General features: G+C 38.8%; 3 protein-coding genes across 4 annotated transcripts; 1 reads left to right on the top strand and 2 right to left on the bottom strand.

The window, feature by feature from the left end:
• Nucleotides 1-7,013: 7,013 nt before the first annotated feature.
• LOC144194952 (cytotoxic granule associated RNA binding protein TIA1-like) lies at nt 7,014-12,845 on the bottom strand. 2 transcript variants are annotated; one of them, XM_077714208.1, is made up of 13 exons: nt 12,722-12,845; nt 12,591-12,647; nt 11,825-11,921; nt 11,540-11,638; nt 11,059-11,113; nt 10,845-10,932; nt 10,593-10,668; nt 9,972-10,080; nt 9,792-9,890; nt 9,527-9,611; nt 9,230-9,368; nt 8,873-9,021; nt 7,014-7,662 (listed from the first exon to the last, which is right to left on the bottom strand). In XM_077714208.1, the coding sequence occupies exons 2-13, from the start codon at nt 12,617-12,619 to the stop codon at nt 7,524-7,526; spliced, it is 1,164 nt and encodes a 387-aa protein (XP_077570334.1). In that variant the 5' UTR covers nt 12,620-12,647; nt 12,722-12,845; the 3' UTR covers nt 7,014-7,523. The 2 variants fall into 2 exon arrangements, with proteins under 2 accessions (XP_077570334.1, XP_077570333.1); XM_077714207.1 differs by having other exon boundaries at nt 12,591-12,842.
• Nucleotides 12,846-13,124: 279 nt separating this feature from the next.
• LOC144194953 (RING finger and CHY zinc finger domain-containing protein 1-like) lies at nt 13,125-15,594 on the top strand. The gene is made up of 9 exons (XM_077714209.1): nt 13,125-13,351; nt 13,746-13,865; nt 13,957-14,072; nt 14,164-14,242; nt 14,340-14,384; nt 14,475-14,533; nt 14,599-14,628; nt 14,761-14,881; nt 15,006-15,594. The coding sequence occupies exons 1-9, from the start codon at nt 13,301-13,303 to the stop codon at nt 15,192-15,194; spliced, it is 810 nt and encodes a 269-aa protein (XP_077570335.1). The 5' UTR covers nt 13,125-13,300; the 3' UTR covers nt 15,195-15,594.
• Nucleotides 15,595-15,994: 400 nt separating this feature from the next.
• On the bottom strand, nt 15,995-22,340 carry lrp13a (low-density lipoprotein receptor related-protein 13 a). Its single transcript, XM_077714210.1, has 21 exons — nt 22,195-22,340; nt 21,959-22,105; nt 21,310-21,522; nt 21,040-21,234; nt 20,748-20,963; nt 20,439-20,665; nt 20,237-20,369; nt 19,968-20,158; nt 19,678-19,864; nt 19,257-19,466; nt 18,969-19,140; nt 18,682-18,883; nt 18,411-18,575; nt 18,126-18,326; nt 17,478-18,027; nt 17,275-17,394; nt 17,063-17,170; nt 16,756-16,989; nt 16,317-16,671; nt 16,121-16,226; nt 15,995-16,058 (listed from the first exon to the last, which is right to left on the bottom strand). The coding sequence occupies exons 1-21, from the start codon at nt 22,253-22,255 to the stop codon at nt 16,038-16,040; spliced, it is 4,014 nt and encodes a 1,337-aa protein (XP_077570336.1). The 5' UTR covers nt 22,256-22,340; the 3' UTR covers nt 15,995-16,037.
• Nucleotides 22,341-22,392: the final 52 nt, after the last annotated feature.

The raw sequence follows: 22,392 nt of genomic DNA, 5'->3' as shown, positions 1-22,392 counted from the left end.
AGTACGTGTTTTGAACATTTATATGCCCTGCTATTAGGCATTAAGGCACAAAAATACATCACTTCAAATATTAAAACTCAAAACAGGTTAATTTTCAAAACATCAAGGCATGTGTTACGTAACAAGCGGTGAACTTTGATGCAGTAGACCGTCTATATGAGTTTTTAAGAATAAAATGCATATTTAAGGAAAGCACCATGGCCTTGTGGTTAGCCACCTGCCTCACAGTTGTGTGCGCGTGGTTTTGAATCTGGACTGAACCCTCCCATGTGGGTTATGCACACTCTACAACATGGTAGACTGGCTTCCTCTCCCACATTCCAAAAACCTCCATGTTAGACTAACAGAAATGTTTTAGGTGTGACTGTGATTGCAACTTGTTGTTTATGTACCTACCTTGAAACTAATGCAATAAGTACAGTATTCTACCTCTTGCCAAAATCACCTGGAATAGACTTCACAGTTCTAATTAGTAGGGAAGATGCATGTTTGATGTTTTTTTACGATAGTTGTCAGTAATATAAATGTATATTATGTGGATCAATACCACCAGGATCTGTATGGCACAGTTCAAAGACATCACAATATTAAAGACAGTACGATAATTACAAGAAAGCTCACGTTATTGCACAATGGTTGATAGATGGTTTGGTGCTATACCTCCAAAACGCTATTTTTGGAGCCCTGCTAAGATCGTGACTATGTAGATTATCCAAAAACTACACTTTTAGCAATAGTAGACAATACTGAGGTACTTTAAACAGTGCGGTTTTGTGATTGTTGAGATATTCCTTATTAAAAATGTTGGAAAATTCAGGAGGTACTACTAATTACAAACCCAAATTTGTGTTGATTATACCTACAATTACCAAGAAAAAACATGTTGTTCATTTGATTGGCACAAGGGGGTAAAAAAATAAAAATAAAACTTTTAGTATATGTAACAGCATGTTTTGCGTCACTGCCGGTGACTGATACAAGCTTTTGTTTGCCCGTTGTTATGCATAGCTGAGTTTCTGTTAGGCATGCACATTGTTGGGAAATTGAGGAAGGCTTGTTGATTGTGCTTTTAGATTGGAACTGAGTGACAAGAGAAGAATGGTGCTGATTGGATTTCCAAGCAGTAGTTATTGTTATTACAAGGCCCTAGAGCAGGGGTGTCCAAACTTTTTGCAAAGAGGGCCAGATTTGGTAAGGTGAAAATGTGTGCGGGCCGACTTTTAGCCTGACATTCTTTGAACCATTAACATTAAATGCAAATTAACTTTTTGGGATTTTTTTTAATTACAAATGGCATACTTTTACTTTTACATTTTTTTTTACATTTAGGTTTTTACCGAAATCACAAACCACAAAAAATTAAGAAAACTATCAAGGATATCTAAGTTCATGTGAAACATCACATATTATTCACTATTATATGCTCACTGTAGGAACAGTGCTGAAAACAAAACAATGATCACTGCATATTCAAACTGTGATTTTGACCATCACAAAAAAAATAATGAACTGAGACTTAAGAATTTATTCAACTCAGAGGACTTAACAAATATCTTGCCTGCACTAATGTGAAGGGTGATACTGGGATCTTGACTGCAGTATGTAGTCCAGGTCTTCATCGCACGCTAACGAGAAAAAGTCAAACTCAGTTCCTTTTGCCTCTAACTGTCTCTTAATATCTAATGAAACGTCTTCAATTCTCCGTGCCACAGTATTACGAGCCAGGCAAATATTGGCAAACTCTTGCTTCTTCGCGGGACAAATTTTCTCAACCATTTTCATTACACAGTCTTTAATAAATTCACCGTCACTGAAAGGTTTGCAGTGCTTTGCAATTAGCGTTGCCACTTCGTAGCTTGCCTTTGTGGCATTTTCATTTGACTCACGGGCTCTTGTGAAAAAGCTTTGCTGTGCCGTTAAAACAGCTTCCAGTTGCTTCACTTTTTCACCGCGTTCGTTCCCAGTTAGCTTGTCGTAGCTAGCATGTTTCGTCTGGTAGTGCCTCTTAATGTTGAATTCCTTGAAAACAGCCACAGTCTCTTGGCAAATTAGGCAGACACAGTTGTTTCGTATTTCAGTGAAAAAATACTCAAATTTCCACTTCTCCTGGATGCGGCGGCCCTCCCGGTCAACTTTCCTTTTTTTGTTTACATGTTAGAAATGGGCTGGGCTGAAACAATGACGCAAGGGTCACGGCGGCCAGAGTGCGGCCACAGGGCTACTGCCATCTTCTGGTGAAGTGAAAAATAGCTTTTTGTACACATTTATTTTATACTGTGGTCAACAGTGCTGGCGGGCCGTGTATTATTGATTTCATGATAGAGGCCGTGGGCCGGTCAAAATTTGTCCTCGGGCCTTATTTGGCCCGCGGGCCGGACTTTGGACATGCCTGCCCTAGAGCAAGTTGAAAGATGTTTTGACGTGTGGTCCTTACCTTTAATAATACAACATGTACTAAACTTCAACTGTATGTTTCAATAAACTGTAACCAAAAAAACTAAAGAAAATCAATCTTACCTTTATTTTTTTTTCTCTTGTCATGAGATGAGGGAGCAAATTTGAGAGATGACCCAGGTTTTCAACAAAAATCTGTACAGTGGATGAAAGGTCACAAAGTCAAACACAGTACATAGCAATTCATTTTATAAACTATTCCCAAATAAATAATGAACAACCACCTGCCTCAAAATAGAGGAGTGCCAACCCTTAAGACACTGAAATAAAAATACCAATTGCAGTATCATCATTTCCAATAAATATTGTCATTCAATCCTCTGGATACATTTTTTAGAGGTTCTAATACTGTTTTAAAAAAAACGGTTTAGTGCAGTTTGTTGGTTTTTTGGGAACTATCCAAGCCAAAAACTGAATTATGATCATTCATAACACCCAACCCTAAAATTTACTACTATATATACACACTTTGTATCATGGGTAAGTAATAGGGTGAACAATGATGCCAAATTTTCAGTTTACCGTCATTACTTCTCATTGAATAGCCAATTTAACTATAAAAACATAATGATTGACACTCTGGACATTGGAACATAACAAAGCTAGGGTGACTCCTTTCCCCAGTAATTTCCATCATGTGCATTTTTCTATGAAACATGACTTAAGCTTACAGTCCATAAATTCATTTCCCTTGCGAAAGTACTTAATGCCAAAGAATATTGGAATAAGCAAGTGACCTGACTTATTTCCTTAGCCGTTTGCTTGCTTGCCAGTTGCCCTTCCTCCCCTCTATCCCGCCCTTCCCTAATATCTGTCTGTGTTGTAATGTCGAGTGACATATTTAAGCGGGGGCTGTCAACTCTGTGGATGCGCAAATGGATGGCACAGCCACTGAGTGCTGGTGACAGATAAAAACACACAGGCCACATACATATATCCTCCCCTCCATTACTGGCTCACTGCAGCAAAGTCTCAGTTTGGTTATCCACATTTATGGCCGTCCTTTTGTTGTCCATTATAGATTTGAATGCCTATCTATTCTCCAAAGCGTGACCCTTCGTTCTTTTCGTTTCCTTAATGCTCAGCTCTTCTGTTTTTGCCATAAATCTGTCAATGGTGAAGCCAGGAAACCAATATTTATGTGGACTAAGAGAAATAAAACTGAAGGGGGAAGAAAAAAAATGGTAACATAATACCCTGTGCTGTCAAAAACGTCCTTTTCTTTGCTGACATTTGGATTTACACATTTCATTTCCTTGAGTGACAAAGTACATAAACATGCTTGAAGTCAAGGAGCTTGGCAAGCTTCTCCCATCCAATACACAAGGCCAGTTCTGGCAATTTTTTTCATCCATTTCGGCAAGGGTGGGAATGTGACACACAGTCTTTGATCCATAGAGCTCTCCTCAGTCTGTGCTAGTGATGAGAGATGATTCAAGTCAGATGGAGGATTTTTTTTTTCCATGTGGAGCATTACAGACAGTAGTAATATGATGAGTTAGCCGCAGGCAGCCTTTGTCCTACATAAGACTTCTTTGAGAGACTCCAAAGTATGCATCTGTGCACACAGGATGTGATATTAGCTTAAGAGGAGCCTAGCAGCTTCCCTGATCAAAGACTCATCTCCTCATGTCCATCTTCAGCACTGACAGCTTCAATAATGAGTTGACACATGTCTGTCAGTACAGGATTTCATGCTCGCAGAAAGCCAAAGTAGAGAAATGACATTCTGTTGAGCTCCAGCACCACCCGTGAACCTCATCAGGAAATGGCGTAGAGAAAATCAATGATTAAGTAAAAGTACGGTTGCAAAATTACTTGAGTATTACTACAAATACAGAAAGTCCTCAATTATGTACATGCTGAATTTAAAATCTTGACATGTTTGAGTTATTTAAAGTGTTTTTCTATCAAGAGTTGCCACAGTCAGTTATATTTTTAGACAGGTTTTTTTACACCAATTGTTGTTCCTAATTTAAACAAAAATATTCAATGCAGGCTTGTGAACCCATGAAAATATGTTCCAAGTCATTTCTAACTATTTTCTATCACATTTGCACAAAAATTGACCCACTCATCAGTATCACAAATTCAATTTGACTAAATATGGTGAAACAGTTCCGGCCCACACTCCTTAGGTTTGACACCCATGTCAGAAGAGGATTATTATCATGGAACCAAACCGGCAGACAGTTTCCACTAATTTGTAAAGTTTTAAAAGCAATTGGTCAATGTGTATTTTAGAATGATATTTTTTTTTGTCCATTCATTCTCAGAAGAATTTTCTAAGGTCACATTTATTTGGCTTTCCCACATTTTCACATCTTTTAAATGGTCCCATCTGACGTGTGCACACAAAATGTTCAGTGACTGCGTGGCTTTAATGTGACAGGACGCCTTAATCATGGATTAATTGTGTCATTAGCAGGTTTCTGCTGTTGGCACCACATTGGGTATGTCAAGGTTAATTACTGGAACATGTATATTTGCTGTCAACTGCTGTAGCGAGCTGTCACTCGATGTGGAAACACACACTAGCAATTCATGGGGTACCCAATGCATTGTGCTACTAAAGCTCTCTATTTTCAATACTATTTCCATCCATCAATATACTTGTTCCATTCAGTCAGATGCCATTGATACAAAAAACGTTTTAATTATTATTATCCATTTCACCAAGAACTCCAAATACCGTAATATTTCCAAATGATTTCATCACTGAAGGTCATAGGTCGCCTGTTGTTGTTTTTTATGTTAGTGTAAATGACAATCGGAAAGATCCCCCATGAAAATGACTAGGTGACATTAGAAATCGTTTATCATACATCAATATTACGGAAAGTTACATATATGAATGACAAAAATGCTGATGTTTGTGCGCATTTTACGAGAGGCAGAGTTATTGCACAGCATGATAGACTTCAAGTTATAAAGATTATGATTAAAATCCAAAAGTACAACTTAATGTTACCATACCTCATTTGATGTCGAGTTCCTTTTACATTTTTTTCCTCATATATGAAGGTTGATTCACATTTTTGGACCAAAGATGGACCGAATATACACTCTCGAGACTTCTGAAGGCTCAAAAAGTTTGTAGCCAAGTAAAATCTGTGCATGTAACAATTAAATATAAGTAGGAGCACTTACGGATCTTTTTCACAAACAAAACCCGTGCATCTATATAAATATGGGTACTCATAAAGAGAAATCGTGGACGATCGAAAATGCACGTGTATAATTTGTTTGAAAAAACACCTGTTTAGGACAATTGTGATCACTTCCGCGAGGGGTGCGGCTTTCATTGACGTTTTTTTTGAGTGTGACTATATTACATATTAAAAAGGATCTCTTCCTGATTTTATTTATATAGGCATGATCCAAATCTTGTCAATTGATGTTTTTATTTCGTAAATGGGAACTCAGGCAGTGGAATTGTGCAGTTGTGAGATAATGTCATGTTTGTTGTTGTTGTTTCTTTTTCCCCAGATGAGATCAGAGATGACATAAGTCAGACAAAGACAGCAAACCTCACCACTTGAATGGATTCCACTTATAACGTGCTCATCCTTCACTCTCTGACAGAGTCAGTGAAGCATGATTCAGTCCAGTCCTGGCTAAGAAGCTATCAAGAGACAAACCATTTATCAGCCTGTCAAACTTCTTTTTTTAGGGGCCAGCCAGATTGCGTGACTATTTCAAACTGAATTCCGTATATGCAAGGTCAAAACCGCTGTGTATACCCAGTATTTTGCCTGAAACATCACGTGGATAATAATAATTCATGTATCTTACAATAAAATATATTTTTTTATTACAAAGTCTTCAAATTCCTAAACCGGTGAAGCAAGGGATAACAATCACCATCGCAGGTGTGGGAAATGAGCTTATGGCGCCCCCTGGTGTCTAAAATTATACAAACGATCAAAACAAGTTTTTTTTAAAAAAGCTTGTGATGCAAACGTCACTTCTGGTTAACTGTTTGTGTACACTTCGCCATAATAAAAACAGTCGTTTTTTTCTTCATGATCATTTTAATAGGACAAAAGCAAGAAAAGATTGATTACAGTAGCAGTCATTATTTCTCAGGGCTAAAAGCTCTCTAGACAAAAAAAAAAGTGTGAAAACAATTGTAGGCACTGCCTAAAAATGGAATAGTAGTAGAATCCTATCAGTTAAAACATAGGCGCTTCATAAGGCAACAGCAATGTAGGCCTCCCCTTCTCTGGCAAACAGAGCAGGTGTAAAGGTTGAATTCACTCAAGAGTTTTGTAAATATAAAAAAAATCATCACAACAGATCTTTAAAAAAAATGTCAAATATTTCTTTACATCAGGATTGTGTCCAACTTTTGTCTTTTTCCCTGCATGAAAGTCAGTGTCACATTTGGCAGTACAACTCTGAGAGTTAACTGTAGGGTTGTTGAAGCAAAAATGAAAGCAAGCACCCGCAGCTAACAGTTTTTTAGTTTTTGCATATCAAATGGTGAATTATACTTATACGTGGCTGAAAGTGTTCAGGCTGTCCAAACAAACAAAAAAAGGCTTTGCCAAATAAACTGGGCAGGGAATTGTGCAATTTTAATCTGCAGAGAAGCTGCATTGGAAAATGAATCCCTGCATTAAATCTGAATTTTTGTACAAATCATGTTTTCATTTCCTCCAAAAAAAGGAAGCCATATTTTGGCAAAAATAATTAACAAAAAAAAAACTATTCCTAATTTTGAGGAAAAAATGGAAGCAATTTGTAAAATCGGGAGAAAAAAAAATCCTTTACAGTTTTGTCATTTACAATTCACCAACAAAAAAAATGGGGGGGTGAGCTCGGGGATCTGAAGACAGTTTTGGCTTCCACACAGGCTGCAAAATACCAGCCATGGGTCAAATAGCGCCACCTTTAATCTCGTGACTGCAATCCCTCCCCATTTACATAGGCCAGGGGTGAATTCTTCCAATCAGATCCACGTCCCAGTAAAAAAGTCTTAGTCCTGCCAAAACAAGGTGTTGTCCCACTGCCCCCCAAAAAAAGGCATACTGTTGACGTCAACACGTGCCCCTTTTCCCCTTTTATCAGTGTGTGGGGTATCCTGCAGCTCCCATACCAGGCTGGTTGGTTAGCATACTCCCATTCAATCCCTGGGTGGGCTCCATAACCCCACCGTTACTGATGGCGCTCATGCCAGTCCATCCAGCATTGGCCGGTAAGTGACTGCAAAAAAAGGAGGTAGAGAGAAAAGACAAACAAAATGCAAGCAGGTTAGAAGTGATTAGGCGAAAAAAGGGAGCCAAAGCATGAATACACATTAGAGATAGTAGAAATTAGATTGGCTAGAATTAGGAAAGCAAAGTTATTAGTTTGTCAGACAATGCAAAAAAAGAAGTTAATTACAGATGTTGACTGAAGAGCAGACAGGCTAATAAACACAGCAAGGATTACCAATTCAGAGCCATTCAATTGGAAAGTTAACGTTATTTGGCCAAAACATAAACATGACTGAAACCAGAATTATTATGAATTTGCAGGGATTTTTTTATCAGAATTTGGAGCTATAATTCTACTTTTTTATTGCTATGCTATACTAAAAAGCCTTTCAATCCATGGTCAACAAGAATGTATACTGTGTATACTGTACAAAATGTATGTTTTATTTGTAGGGATGGGGAGGACATACATGTAATGAAATAAAACACATTTTCACGTTGTGGCGGTGTTGGAAAATGAACATACAGTATCAAATGTGTGTTGATAGATGATAGAAAAACCCACCACAATTCTGATATGTTGAAATAAAACCTACCTGCCCAAACATGCAGTATGGGTGACTTATTACAAATTAAAATAATATATTGTGGATTGTAGAGTTGATGGCAAAGCAAAGCAGGGTTTGTTGGAAACTGAAATTTTCAAATAACTTTTAGTTTTAAATGTAAATTATAATTTGTAAAGTACCAGGAAGACATGACCACCAGTCAGATATTATGCACCAGGTCTCGCTATTCTTCATGTGGCACATTTGTGACCTTTAAGTCCGGACAATGAATGAAACTCCTTTTTAGAATTAAATTTTGTTTAAATCACTTATTTTATTGTTTAGAAACTCTGAAAACTGAAGTTACAATTTAAGTGTCAAAAACAGAAATTCAACATCAGAAAAACCCTGATGTGAAATGCTCGGAGGAGGTATAACACACAGGGGGGTAAGAAAAAAAATCAACAAAAAGAAAAAAAAACATCTTGTTTAGATGGTCATGGTGCGGTGCTGGTGGGAAAGTAGGTGGATGATGTGGAGTTGAAAGAGAGCTACAATTGTCAGCGCTCCCCTCCTCAAGCCAGAGTTGGCCTTTGATGCCACAATCTTGGGGGTGCTTGAGTAGCAGTAGGTGGTGAAGGAGGGCCCTGCGCATGATGTGCTACTTACTTGAAGCCCTGCTGGTTCCAGGCCTGACCGTAGACACTGTAGGTGGGAACCTGCCACCCATTCGGGACATACTGGTTGATCTGAGGCCCGTTGCCATACCACTGGCCCCATTGGTTGTAGGCCTGAGCTGCGGGGAAGCTCATCTTGTTCTATGTGGAGGGATGAGTGGTTCAAGTAAAGTTGTAAAAGTGTAAAAAAAAAAAAAAAAAAAGGTTGGGTTGATGGGTGATGATAAATTTTAGAAAAGGAATGAAGTGTTCGTTTGCAGTTGTATAGAATTGCAAATGCGTAAGAAGATCAGTTTCTAATATTATTACACATTTCTGTTATATCTGGAGAAAAAAAGGTTAAACTTACCTGAGGCACAGGCATTTGTTGCACCGGGTTCATCATTTCTGGGTTCTCTTTACCCCAATAGCACTTGACTATGTGACCCTCTAAAGCAGTCCCATTCACAGACACAATGGCGTGGGCTGCTGACTCATGTGCGTTGAACCTGAATATAAAAAAAATAAGACGGAATTGATAAGTAATTCAAACGTAACACTATAACATAGACTTGAATGTTCCACTGTAATACATTGAAGTCATGTTATGATGAAGCACTCCAAAAGTAAAATATGAATGATTCACAATTGAAGCGTTTTCACATACCTTACGAATGAATAACCTTTATCTGGGAAAACTCTGATTTCCATAATTTGTCCAAAAGGTGTAAAGGTCTGCCGCATTAGTTGCTCTGGAAAGCAAAATTTTAATGTAAGCTTAATTTGGACTTAACCAAAAAATATGACCAGAAATCTACAAATCAAACAAGAAATGGATTGTCCTTAAAATTAAAGCATTTTCAGGTATTTTCTATCAATTACATAACTTCCCGAAACAAAAAGGAAAGCGACAGAAGATAAAAATGTTTCACCTGTCAGTCCTGTGCTGACGCCGCCACAGTACACAGTGCAATTACTGGGGCTGGATTGGTTGACTACTTCATCAAACGACAGGTGCTTGGAGTTCCCAGCTGTAAGGCAGAGATAAAAAGTGTTGTAGTTCATCTACAAACATGGGTGGAAATGGCAGCCAGATATTTACAATCACACACTTTCATAGTTGCTTTTTGGTGCGGGGGGCTTTCGTGTAGCCCAGTTAGTTCGGATTTGCCTGCCTCCTAGCCACTGACCCCCCATCTGCTGAATGGCGTTCTCCGCTTCCTGAAATAAAAAGGAAAACAAATGACGTTATTTCCCACTTCATTTAACTAGAAAATAAAAACAAGCAAGTTTATAGGTGACTTCAGCCTTTGGACAAAATTGGCCATATCACTATGTGTAGAGTACTTCAAGAAATTGTTAACATCACATTTCTTGCGATGAAATAGAAAAAAAACATCCGGCCAGATAAAACAAGAATCATTAATGTGACCTTCAACTTATACATAACCCAAACAAAGAAGAAAAAAATAACCTGCAGAGCTGAAGGAGAGAAGTGAAAAAATATATGTATTTATATTATCCGGAAAAGACTTCAGTGAGTCGGCCAACTTTCGGCACTTGAAAAGTAGGAATTTTGGAACGGTACACTAATATTTTGTTCACAAAATAAATGCTGCCAACTATAAACATCATAAACTGCAGTTTGTCATTTTGGGGCCAAAATGTCCATTGGCGAAGAGCATCCCCATTCAGTATTTATGTCTTATTTAAGTAAAAAAAAATGGATATACCCATTTGTTGAAGAAAGACACAAAGCCATAGCCTTTAGATTTCCCTGTTGCCATATCTTTCACAACACGTGCATCACTGCGGAGAGGAAAAAGAACAACTTGACAAAAACGAACACCAACATGTAATGCAACTATCACTCATTGCTCCAAGACTGAAGAGGAAATAGCCTGATCCCTCTTAAGCGGAATGGTTTTTGCCTTTTGCCAATAATTTGATGTAATACTGTAATCATTGTAAGAAAAATGACTTACGATATTCTGCCAAATGGCCCAAAGGCAACTTTGACGTCTTCGGTAGTAATTTCTGGACTGAGGTCTCCAACAAAGACATGGAAGTGATCTTTCCAAAAACCAGAAAATTATGTTCAACATTAATATTGTTCACAAAAAAACGGGGGTCACAAATTGGCAATCGTCTGTTAAAAAATAATAATAATAATTTCAAGCACCAATCACTTATACTTACTACTTGTGTCTTTTTTCTGGCTTGTTGGCGTTGTGGCCCAGTTGACTTTAACTTCCTGCAGAAAGACAAAAAAAGGCCAGGTGGGGTGGGATTTACAACAAGAAACCTGTGACCGGATCACGCCAGTTGACGTTCTGACAATTGATGTAAAGGATTGACCAAAAATAAGAAATTAAATTATTTTTCACGATTTTAAATTCAAGGCAGACATAAAATACACATTTCAGATACTGTGATGTTGGTCTAAAGTAATTGAAAATGATATGTGACTAGAATTTCATCGGTTGGGGGCAAACACCCATCATTTAAGTATTAGGACTGGTTTCCATGGCAACAATGGCACATCACATTTAAAAGATCTCACATAACCAGTCCAATATTCCTGTGTATGTGTATAAAATTGGCCAAATTAGACAACTAACTACCCTAGAAAACCCAAGCCCACCCCATCCCCACTCACCCTGTAGTTACGATAGCTTACCTTACCCATTATTTTCCTTCCATTCATGGCTGCCAAAGAAGCAGCAGCATGCCTGTGGTCATAGAACTCCACAAAGCAGTATGGATCATTTCCAGCTGTCTGTTGATCGGAAAACAAGGCTGACATTAAGTCAAAACCCATCATGCCATGTCGTTCTTGATGAAACAATACACAATTCAACAAGATACGATGGCCATTGGAAGAAGACCACATCCCATACAGTATACCTAGTTCTGGCCTGCTATCCCATTGTCAAAACAATACTTACAGAGAGAATATACTCACATCAAAAATCATTTTACAGCTTTTGCAGGGTCCTAGCTGGGAGAAGACTTGTAGGATGAGGGGCTCCGTAACATCCCTGGACAGATTCCCCACGTACCTACAAGAGAAGGTAAAGGTGGAGAAATCGAGGCTTGGTCAAACAGGAAGTAGCATGCAAACAAAGGCGAGGGACCAGGCTAGCTTTTTTAGAGAATTCGACTGCAATTTTACGGTAGAAAAAAATTACGGGGGTGATTTATACGAGCCCGAGCATAAAAACGGAAAAGCCGCTTTACTTGAGTTGTTTAAGGCTGTCCCGACTAGTGTTGACGTGGCTCGGCTTTTAGATAACACTCGCCGGCTTGAACGGGCCTCGTGCTAAGTCCCACGGCAACCGTGGTAGGCGCTCATCTAATTCAAACATTTCTATTAAAGATGTTTTGAATTTAACCAAGTAAAAACACGATTAAAAATCATAATTACGGCTTATTGGAATGCGAAATACAACACTTACTACGTAAACTTGCATTGGTTAGCCATTCGGTATAACGCACAAAACCTCGTTTCCGGTGCCTCGCGCGGTTTAATAAAACCTTTTCGTCACATACGAATAATTTATCACGGCCAACGATTACACGCTGAGAGGATATATTACAAGCAGAATAATAACTGCGTTTAAATATCCGCGTGGTAAATCTTTCCGAAGTCACAACGTGGATATGTTTCTGAAGCGCCATAGCAGGCAGCGTTGCCATTCCAGGAGATAGACGGGGCCATTCGCACTTACAGTGTTCGGGGTTGGTCGTCGTCCATCATCAAGGTAGTGGTCGCGTCCTGAGAGGTCCTTAAATCAATGACATACAAATTGTTTTTGTGACCTGGGCGACGGAAGGGGATAGTCTGGAGCGCCAAAACTACCCGAAAACGTCCGTGGCTGAGTCCGCTTGCACACACAGGACATTCAGACAGACTCCGTCTGATGCAAACAATAGGAAGTTGAAGATGGCGGAAGAGCGGCGTCAGCAGCGTCACCCTGCGCGCCCTAATGAATTAAAATCAAGCGCACCCGTTTAAACAAAAAATACATTAAAACAAGCGTTTCTGTGCAATAAAAAGCTCATTGCCCACATGTTGGATGGAATAATGCAACTGTAATTTAATAGGAGATTGCATTTTTCTTTTTTTTATTACCCTTGATTACCTGCAACGCCTTGACACCACCGCTAACCAATAGGGCTAGTTCATTCTATAGATGTATTTTTCGACTTTTTTTGTCACTGCAACATGTATTTTTTATATTTACATTATTTTTTTATAGTGACTTTTGAGGATATTACAGTTGCGGGTAGCATATCTACATCCAATGGGAGGCGATATAAAATAAAAGTTGCCGGATAACTTAAAACTGCAAAAACAAAGAAGAAAGCGTCGCAAATTGTCGCAAACTGTCGCAATTTACTTGGAGGAGAAGAAAACAGCATTTGGGTGGCAGAAAACATGGCGGCACGTATGGGTTGTGAACATTATGCGCGGAGTTGCTTATTAAAAGTGAGTTATTTTTTGTCATCGCTATATTGATCATAAATTGTTTATAAACCATTAAAATGTACGAATGCTGTCATTTAAGTAATTATTTCTGTTGGACACATGCAAACCCTTATGTCTGCTAGTCTACGCATTTAGACCGAGAGTAATGTACTATACGTTTCATTAATCAGGTGCAATAACCGAGTTGCGTGGTAGTGTATACATAATTTTTCCCTCATGATATTTAATCATCAATTAATGGCAATCATTAAATCTGATTGGCATTAAATGGTACGCAAATGTTGGCCACAACTAAAAGAAATGGGTTTGATACGGATTTCAGGAACTATCTAAATCACTCAAAATATAACTATCATATTTAAAATATCATAATGTATGTATTTGTGTTATCCAGGCCCCATGCTGTGGTAAACTGTATGTGTGTAGGCTATGCCACGATGCAGAGGAGAACCACCAGATGGATCGCTTCAAAGTGGAATCGATACAATGCTCTGAGTGTTTAACATTACAGCAGGTATGTTATTTCAAGATATATTGTTTTTATCACAGTATTCTTGTAATATCAGAAAATTAATCACCATCTAAGATCGTATTATCCTTTTTAGGCACAACAGACGTGTCAGCAGTGCCATGTGAAGTTTGGGGAGTATTACTGTAATATTTGCCACTTGTTTGATAAGGATAAGAAACAATATCACTGTCAGCCTTGTGGCATCTGTAGGTAAGTTAACACAAAAGGAAAAACGTTTCTGTTTTTCTGCAATGTATAATTGCAATCTTGTTTTTAATTAATTTACTATTAACCAATTCAGGATTGGTCCAAAAGAGAAATATTTCCATTGTGATAAGTGCAATTTGTGTTTAGCACTCGACCTGCAAGGGAACCACAAAGTGAGTATTATATCTGATCATCTTCAATTTTAAACAATAAATACTTTCAAGGATGAGGAATTGTATAATAAGTTTTCCCCAATATTTCAACTTTCAGTGCGTTGAGAATGTTTCCAGGCAGAATTGTCCAGTTTGCATGGAGGTAATGATTTAGAATGGTTATAATGGGAGCAGAAATAGTACATATAGCTACCATGTTTATTTACACACTTCAAATTGTGTCTACATACAGGATATCCACACATCTAGAATTGGAGCACATGTTCTTCCCTGTGGACATCTTCTCCATAAGTATAGCTCTTAAATTTTACATTCAGTTATCAGCAATTTTAGCTACAAAATATTTGTTTTTACAGGAGCTGTTTCGACGACATGGTCAGAACAAAGTATGTACACACACTCAGATTATAGAACAGATGAGAAATTAGTGACTTTTTGTCTAAGCTTTTTACAATTATTTCTGGAGGAAAGTTATCTACAAATGGAAGAAACATATGTTTTCCCCCTCTTTGTTGTAGTGCTTACCGCTGCCCACTTTGCATGCACTCTGTTTGGAACATGACCGATCACTGGGAACAGATTGACAAAGAAATTGCTATGTCACCAATGCCAACGGAATACCAGGGCGCCACAGTCAAAGTAAGTTGCATCCTGTGTAATTAAGAACTTGTAAGAAAAATTAAATGGACTATGGAGTATTTACCATTGTGTAAAAAAATCAATTTGGTTTCAAATTAATTCCTGTATTCTCTTTTTGTCAAAGATTTTGTGCAATGACTGTCAAGCCCATTGTACAGTGCCTTTCCATGTCCTGGGGATGAAGTGCAAGGATTGCGGCTCGTATAATACTGCAAAGGATGGAGGTCTCATCCCGCAACCTGAACAGCAACATCCTGAGCCAGACAATGACAATGAGCCAGCGACAGATGCTGAGCAGCAACAATTTGATTAAACAGAGTGATATGTGCCAGATTCTTATGTATTCATGGACTTTTCTTGCATTGACTTCAAATTAAAAGATGCAATTGGATAGGGACCTTGCATCAATAGTCAACTGCTAAAGCTCCAGCTCACCAATGACTTAAATGTCATGGACATAAAAAGGGTGGCTATTGGATTAATGTAAAATATGTAGTTTGACATTTTGTTCCCCACTTAATTTTGACAGGATTTAATAAAATTACAGTCACACAATTGATCAACATACTTTTACAAATGGTTTTAAAATCGTTGCAGACCTTAATTTACCATCGACTTGTGAAGTGCTGTTTTTATATTTTACATAACTGATTGTAGTAAAGACATTTGTACAGAGCATGCATGTATAAATAAAGAGAATTATATTGCTTGAATCGCATCAATTTTGATACACAAATTGCATTAATGAAACTTTATATGCAATAGAAATGGACATATTGACTTCAAAATGAGGAACAAACATGACATTAACTTAAGCGATTTATCTTTATTACACAATTTTATGATAATATATAATTCAAGTAAATAGTTTTACTGTACACGTGGGTTACCTATAACGTCCTGAAACTTTGGGGCCTGAATATGGGTCAGAATAAGTTTCAAGTAGTACACTAATTTTAGAGTTAACTCAATTGGAGCAGTTTTGTAATTCTTGCAGGTCTAAGATATATTTTTTTAAATGATTAAATATATCCTGCTGGACATGACAAACCATTGTGTTTAATGGTCTGAATTTTGAGTATCGAATAAAGAAAAAAGAAAATCAAACCAATATAGGAAACCATGAAGTGAACTTTATTTTCAACATTTACTGATATTATTCCCCAGTAGTAGAATCCTGAAATAAAATAGGTCAAAATTATACCATGACATTAGCCAACATGTTTTAATACGTATTACCTTTTTCTCCTGGCTTCCTCCTGAGGTCTCTGTAGAGGGAGCCACTGCAGTTTTGCTCTTTAGGTTAGTCATACTGGTTTCTTTCTCACCGTCTGGATAAGCCACCCTGTAGTACAAAAGCACATACAATAGAAATGAGTTCCAAGTTTCAACATTATGGTCAATGATCTTTTCAATGCAAATCTAAAAATCAAACCTTGCACGGGATCTCTTCCACTTGATTATCAACGCAATCACAGCAATAAAGACCACTGACACTGAGAAAAATGCTGCAAATAAAATGGCAACTGGGGGAGAGTAAACCTGGCACGAATCACCACTGTATCCCAACGAACACACACAAGTTGTTTCGCTGTTTTGGTACGCACACAACCCTTTTCCACTGCAACGCCTTTTGCCACACGTTTCTGCATTCAAATCTAAAAGGCTTGGAGTGACTTTTGAAGCAGTGTAAAAATTTGAGTCTGTATGAAGTGATGGTACAGTGAAAGGGATTGGTGAGGCTGTAAGATCAGGTAGCTTGACACCAGGCGTGGGTTTTATATAGTTACCTGGGGGACAAATTGAATACTTATTTTAGAAATCGGTCAAAAAGGGACGCCAAAGTTACAAGTTAGTAACTAAAATGTACTTGCAGTTCTCATCCGAATGGTCTGAACAGTCCACATGTCCATTGCAGAACTTTTCTTCTGCCAGACATGAAAGTTGATTCAAACAAGACCTACTGCCGACGGGACAACGGTGCTCTGGGGAACAATGGGTCGCATTAACATTGATGTAGTCATTAGCACATTTACATGTCCGACCGACTGGAGTGGCCAAGCACAACTGCTGGCAGTTTCCATTCTTTACTTTGCACTGGTTGGAACCTGTCAAAAAAAAAATACTTAAAATTCCAACTTACTATCACGTTAAAGTAAACTGTTTCAAATTTGCACCTACCAGCCTCACTAGATTTGCCAATTGCCTTAATGCTAATGACTGCTGTGCCAACCTCAAACCACAACTTGTCTTTCTGCTGGTCATCACTGAACCAGAGTCTGGTCTTATCTATGTGATAAAATGGGGGAGAGAAAAAAAAATGAATCTTGCAGTCATGAGCAATTCCAAACTTGCTTTGAGATTCCCATGTGGGTAGAAGCAGTTGTCATTACCCCTGACAGTCATCCAGAGCAGTGCATCGTCTTTAACCGCAATCGCAACCAAGCCATCTGCTACCTTTAGTTCTTTGTATTCAGAGCCATCAAGTCGAACAGAACCAATCACATTGCGAGCTACAAAAAAAGCATTTTAAATCTGTCATTTATATTTGAATAAATCCAGAGCAAAAACAACTACAGACAAATTCAATTCTTACCAGTGTCAGCCCAGAGAATAGCTTCTCCGTTACTGGAAAAGACCAGAGAGCTTGGTCTGCCATCATTCTTCCACACGACTCTTCTTTCAGTACCATCCATGTTGGCACACTCAATAGTAGCTACAGTGCTAGCATTCTGCAGGACCTTATTGGTGAAACAAACACTGCCCCGTGGTGGGTGGAGGGCAATGGATTCCATGGCGCCAATACCGTCATTTATCAAAACAGCCGTATATACACCACCACTGGAGGTGACATGCAGGCGAGGTTGCTTGTTGCTGCTCCAGTAGAGATTGAAGGTTACCCAGTCCAAGGCCATAGCAGTGATTGTGTCTCCAAGGAGCTTAAAAAATTGGCCTTCAGACATCAAATTGAAGTCTTTCAGCTTGAAGGCGCTGATGGAAGTTGTGCCATCATCAGCTATGAAGAGTGTGTGCTCATGTAGACTGTAGTCCATTATTGTTGCCTCATTGACACTTGGTATCTGCAGCACTTTGTGTTCTGGCCAACCTTTCAGTACTTCCGAATTGTGTCGGGCCTGCAGGTATAGCTGCCAAAAACGATAGCATTCAATCACACCATATCAATTTAACAACATTTTAGATTTTTTTTTAAACTTAGGAAGAACAGAGGCAAAAAAAATACAACCTTGGTGACAGTGGATGAAGATAAGAGCAACAAGAAGGCTGTATCAACCAGGTTGGTGCAAGTCAGACCATCATCAGCAAGTATAAGATCTGCGGGACACTTGCACACAGATTTGCGTTCAGGGGCCAAAACGCACATGTGTGAACATTCCATCTTCTTGCAGGGATTCCCTTTGGTTTGCTGTAATATTTGATGGACAATCTAAGAGAAAAAAAACTCAATTTAAAATTAACATTATCAATTGGCAAACTACTTTGAATGACAAGTTGTATAGTGACGACTTGCCTTTACAGCAAAAGGTTGTCTTGGTCTCTTTAATAGAACATGAACATTTTTGCCAGTTACTTTATGAGCAGCCAGAACCACTCTTCTCTTGGCATCAGACCAGTAGAGCATGTCATTGAACACAGCCAGGGAGAACGGGTTGGTAGTCTCTTTCATCTGTAAGATCTGAAATGGAAATTGTACACAGTGTATTTTCTGGGGGCAAGGGCACCCAACTCTAGGTTATGTAAAAAATAAAATAAAAATCTGGACTTTTTCCATTAAATTTTACCCGAATATTATGGCCATCAAGCGTTGCAGACCCTATTGCCTTTAGCTTCACATCTGTCCAGTAGATTCTGTCAGTAAGGGCATCTACTGCCACTCCACCAGGCCAGCCCAAACTGGCATTAACCACCAAGCGTCTCTCTGAGCCATCCATTCCAGCCCTCTCAATCTTGGGTACATTATCAAAGTCCGTCCAGAACATTAATCTATTATAGAAAAATATGTGAGCAAAACCCAAATTTGAGTATCTTATATTTCAAGGTTTCTCTCATTGAACTACTGATTTCCTACCCCTTTTCTGGCAAGAGTGCAAGGGAGCGAGGCTGATCCAAATCTTCATCAAGGATAACGCAATATTGAGAACCACCTGACAGTTTAACGGCAACAATTTGATTGTCCACACCATCAACCCAGTATAAATTTCTCCCAAACCAGTCCAAGGCTACAGAATCAGCCCGTACATCTTAGAACACAAGAATGGAGGAGGTTTATAGGTTGAAATCCAGCATTTCATTTCAATTTATCCAGTAATCTGTTCTTTGGAAATGTACAGAATGTCTTCAGGATGAGCTACTTTACCTTTAATTAGCGTTCCAGTGGTCTTTTGATCCATGGAGGACCACCTGATGGTGTCACTTTCAAGACTGACCCAAAACACTGTCCTTTCATGCCAGTCATAGTCCAGGGATAAAATTGGCTTCTTGGCAGAAGTCAAGAGATTCAAGTGACCACTGCGCAAGCCATACAGGAACAGATCCGTTTGGATTGACAACAAGAGTAACACTTCCCCTGTAGGACGATAGGTTTGTTATATTTAAGAAACAAAAATATGGCCCCAAGCATAATCATTTTCTTGTTAGTCTACCAAGACCACAAACATTATACAGATCACAGGTCTTACATTTTTTTCTAATGCGGACGAAGCAAAGAGTGAACAGGCAAGATGAGTCCATTTGTGCACAACATTCAAATTTGCATGAGAATCAACAAATCAACTTACCTTTAATTTTGCAGCCGTGTCCATCTGCGTCAATAATGTACCCGATTTGACAGTCACAATTATAGGAGCCCTCAGTATTTATACACAGTTGACTGCAAACGGGTGATCGGTAGTCTTCACACTCATTAACATCAACACAAGTCATTCCATCTTTTAAGAGTCTGTAACCCACTGAACAGCGGCATCGCTGCACAGAATAAGACATTCGTTTATTTGATGTTGACCATTATGCTCCAAAACAGGAGTCTACATTTTTCTAGCAACTAAGCCATTTATATGGCGTTCCTTACCGGACCAAGTGGTGTGCTGAAGCAACCTTGGGTGCAGCGGTTGATATCGGCTTCAGAACAGTTTATTTGGCAGCTTCCATCCTCATCTGAACCATCTCTACAATTTCTGATTCCGTTGCAGAAGACAGATGGATCCACACAGTCAAGGCTGCCACATTGGAACTGATGAGGAAGACATGCAGCCAATCCACCTGGTATGCACAAACAAGTTACATATATTCCCTAACATCAAAACAGACAGATGAATTTTGTCAGAGTAAGTTACTCACAGTCCATCTCATCACTTTCATCGTGACAATCTTTTGTGCCATCGCACCTCCAGGCAAGAGGGATACACATGGTCTTCGATTGGCATGACCATTGAAAATCCCCACAAGTCAGTGGTTCCAAATCAGGACAATCCTGAAATAGCATTTGGTTAAGCAGGCACTTTTAGATAATTTGAATTCAAAAATCAATCGTGCGTGTTACCTTCTCATCTGTGCCATCTTTGCAGTCATTTTCCCCATCACAGAGCCACTCCTGCACCAGGCACTCCTTGCTCTGAGGACAACGGTGCTTGGTCATGCAGACTGGTGCTTTTAAACAATTTTCTTCATCCGATTGATCCCAACAGTCTGGGTGACCGTCGCAATGCATTGTAGCTAATATACACTGACCACTGGAGCACCTAAACTCACTTGGACTGCAGTCCTTAACTAAAAAGGAGGCAATTAAGACATTCGTCATCTAAAACCACCATAAAAACACTACAGAATTTTGTTCTTATACACAACATACCACAGTTTGTCTCATCAGTCCCATCATAACAATCGATCTCCCCGTCACAAAGGAAACTTTTCGGAAGGCAGCTGTTTCCACTATCACAGTAATGTGCACACTCCTCGTCACTTTTACTGCATTTCTGCTCGTCAGAACGGTCCTGACACTGAGGCACGCCATCGCACACTTGACTCTTTTCTATGCACATTTTACCATGGGCACACTGGAACTGATCTGCAGATAACAGTCAATCAGAATTGCACTGTTCTAATCAAGTTATATACATATACTGGTTCAAAAAATAACTGACCGTGTACACAAGTAGATGAGCATTCCTCTTCATCCGAACCATCAGTGCAGTCATTTTCTCCATCACAGAGATGGATAAAGAGGACACATTCTCTGTTGTCTTTGCAGGCTTGTGCACCCAAAGAGCACTTTAGAGGTTTAAATACAAACTTGTCTGGCATTATGGTGGTTAAACTGGTTTCTTCATTCCCATTTTCTGATTTTACAGACAATAGCCACAATCAAAAAAGTGACACGAAATCATTTCAGATATTATTCAGTTTAACCTTACCACAATTTTCCTCATCTGTTCCGTCTAAACAGTCTCTTTCTGCGTCGCACAGCAACGTTTCGGGTAAGCAGCGGTTGTTATTGTCACAGAGATGAACACAACCTTCTGGTTTTGAACAATGCAATTCATCTGACCGGTCTTGACATTGAACTACACCATCACACACTTCATCCTTGTTAATGCACATTTTCCCATGGGCACATTGAAATTGGTCTGAACACAAGAAACACATTGACATTAGTTAGTATCCTCATTATGTGGTGAATGGAGAATGCATGAGTTTGCAAAAAGTCAAATGATTGAATGCAAATCAACAAAAAAAGTAATCCTGCTTTATGATGATAGAAACAGCCCATAATAAGTCAATGCCATTGACTATATACATCCAATCAAGTCACTTATCTTTATCCTGTGAATTTAAATTGGATTCAGTAAAATAGTCAGTGGATGCCAAAATAATTTGAGCTGACATTTTACACAAATTGCCTGGCACACCTGATATTAATAGATGTCTAAGGATGAAATAACACGATTAAAAACTTAAATTATGCAGGGGCAAGATCGTGCACAATAAAATAAAGCCATGCATTGCAGGTTGAAAGTTACAAAAATTAATAAATCAACTAATTTGAGTTCAATGATCCAGTACCTTTACCACAAGCTACTTCACAACCCTCTTCATCAGATTGATCACTGCAGTCAGGTTCCCCATCGCATACATGGCTGTGGAGCACACATTCCAAACCATCCTTGCATTGCCTGGCACCAAGGCTGCACTTCACAGGATTGTTTTCAGCTAAAAACAAGCAAAGTCAGAAATATGCACCAATGACACATACAAAATGAAGATTTGAAAATGTTAGAATAATCCTATACACAATTTACCTGCTAGCAAGGGGACCGTCAACTGCAACAAAACTGCAAAAAGACACAAATATACAGCCATAACAACAATTAAAATAAAGCGGCACGTACAGCACCGCGCAGAAAACGTGTGTTCGAATCTCTCAGGTGTTATCAATAAATCCTAATTGACCACGTGGGGTTGTGGGTGGAGCCAATAAATGTCTTGTCGCCCTTTTT

This window comes from Stigmatopora nigra, chromosome 4 (genome assembly GCF_051989575.1).
Source record: "Stigmatopora nigra isolate UIUO_SnigA chromosome 4, RoL_Snig_1.1, whole genome shotgun sequence".
NCBI lineage: Eukaryota > Metazoa > Chordata > Actinopteri > Syngnathiformes > Syngnathidae > Stigmatopora > Stigmatopora nigra.
This window is presented reverse-complemented; position numbering and strand designations above follow the sequence as displayed.

What these genes read in the sequence shown, in the direction of transcription:
- LOC144194952 (XM_077714208.1), bottom strand. Translation starts at nt 12,619, where the DNA reads ATGATGGACGACGACCAACCCCGAACACT. An exon ending in CGTCAGCACAGGACTGACAG is followed by an intron (nt 9,612 to 9,791) that starts GTGAAACATTTT and finishes TTTGCTTTCCAG; the next exon opens with AGCAACTAATGCGGCAGACC. An exon ending in TGGAACCAGCAGGGCTTCAA is followed by an intron (nt 7,663 to 8,872) that starts GTAAGTAGCACA and finishes CTTTTTTTGCAG; the next exon opens with TCACTTACCGGCCAATGCTG.
- LOC144194953 (XM_077714209.1), top strand. Translation starts at nt 13,301, where the DNA reads ATGGCGGCACGTATGGGTTGTGAACATTATGCGCGGAGTTGCTTATTA. An exon ending in CAGCCTTGTGGCATCTGTAG is followed by an intron (nt 14,073 to 14,163) that starts GTAAGTTAACAC and finishes TAACCAATTCAG; the next exon opens with GATTGGTCCAAAAGAGAAAT. An exon ending in ACCTGCAAGGGAACCACAAA is followed by an intron (nt 14,243 to 14,339) that starts GTGAGTATTATA and finishes TTCAACTTTCAG; the next exon opens with TGCGTTGAGAATGTTTCCAG.
- lrp13a (XM_077714210.1), bottom strand. Translation starts at nt 22,255, where the DNA reads ATGGCTGTATATTTGTGTCTTTTTGCAGTTTTGTTGCAGTTGACGGTC. An exon ending in AAGATGGCACAGATGAGAAG is followed by an intron (nt 20,370 to 20,438) that starts GTAACACGCACG and finishes ATGCTATTTCAG; the next exon opens with GATTGTCCTGATTTGGAACC. An exon ending in TTGATGGCCATAATATTCGG is followed by an intron (nt 18,576 to 18,681) that starts GTAAAATTTAAT and finishes TTTCCATTTCAG; the next exon opens with ATCTTACAGATGAAAGAGAC.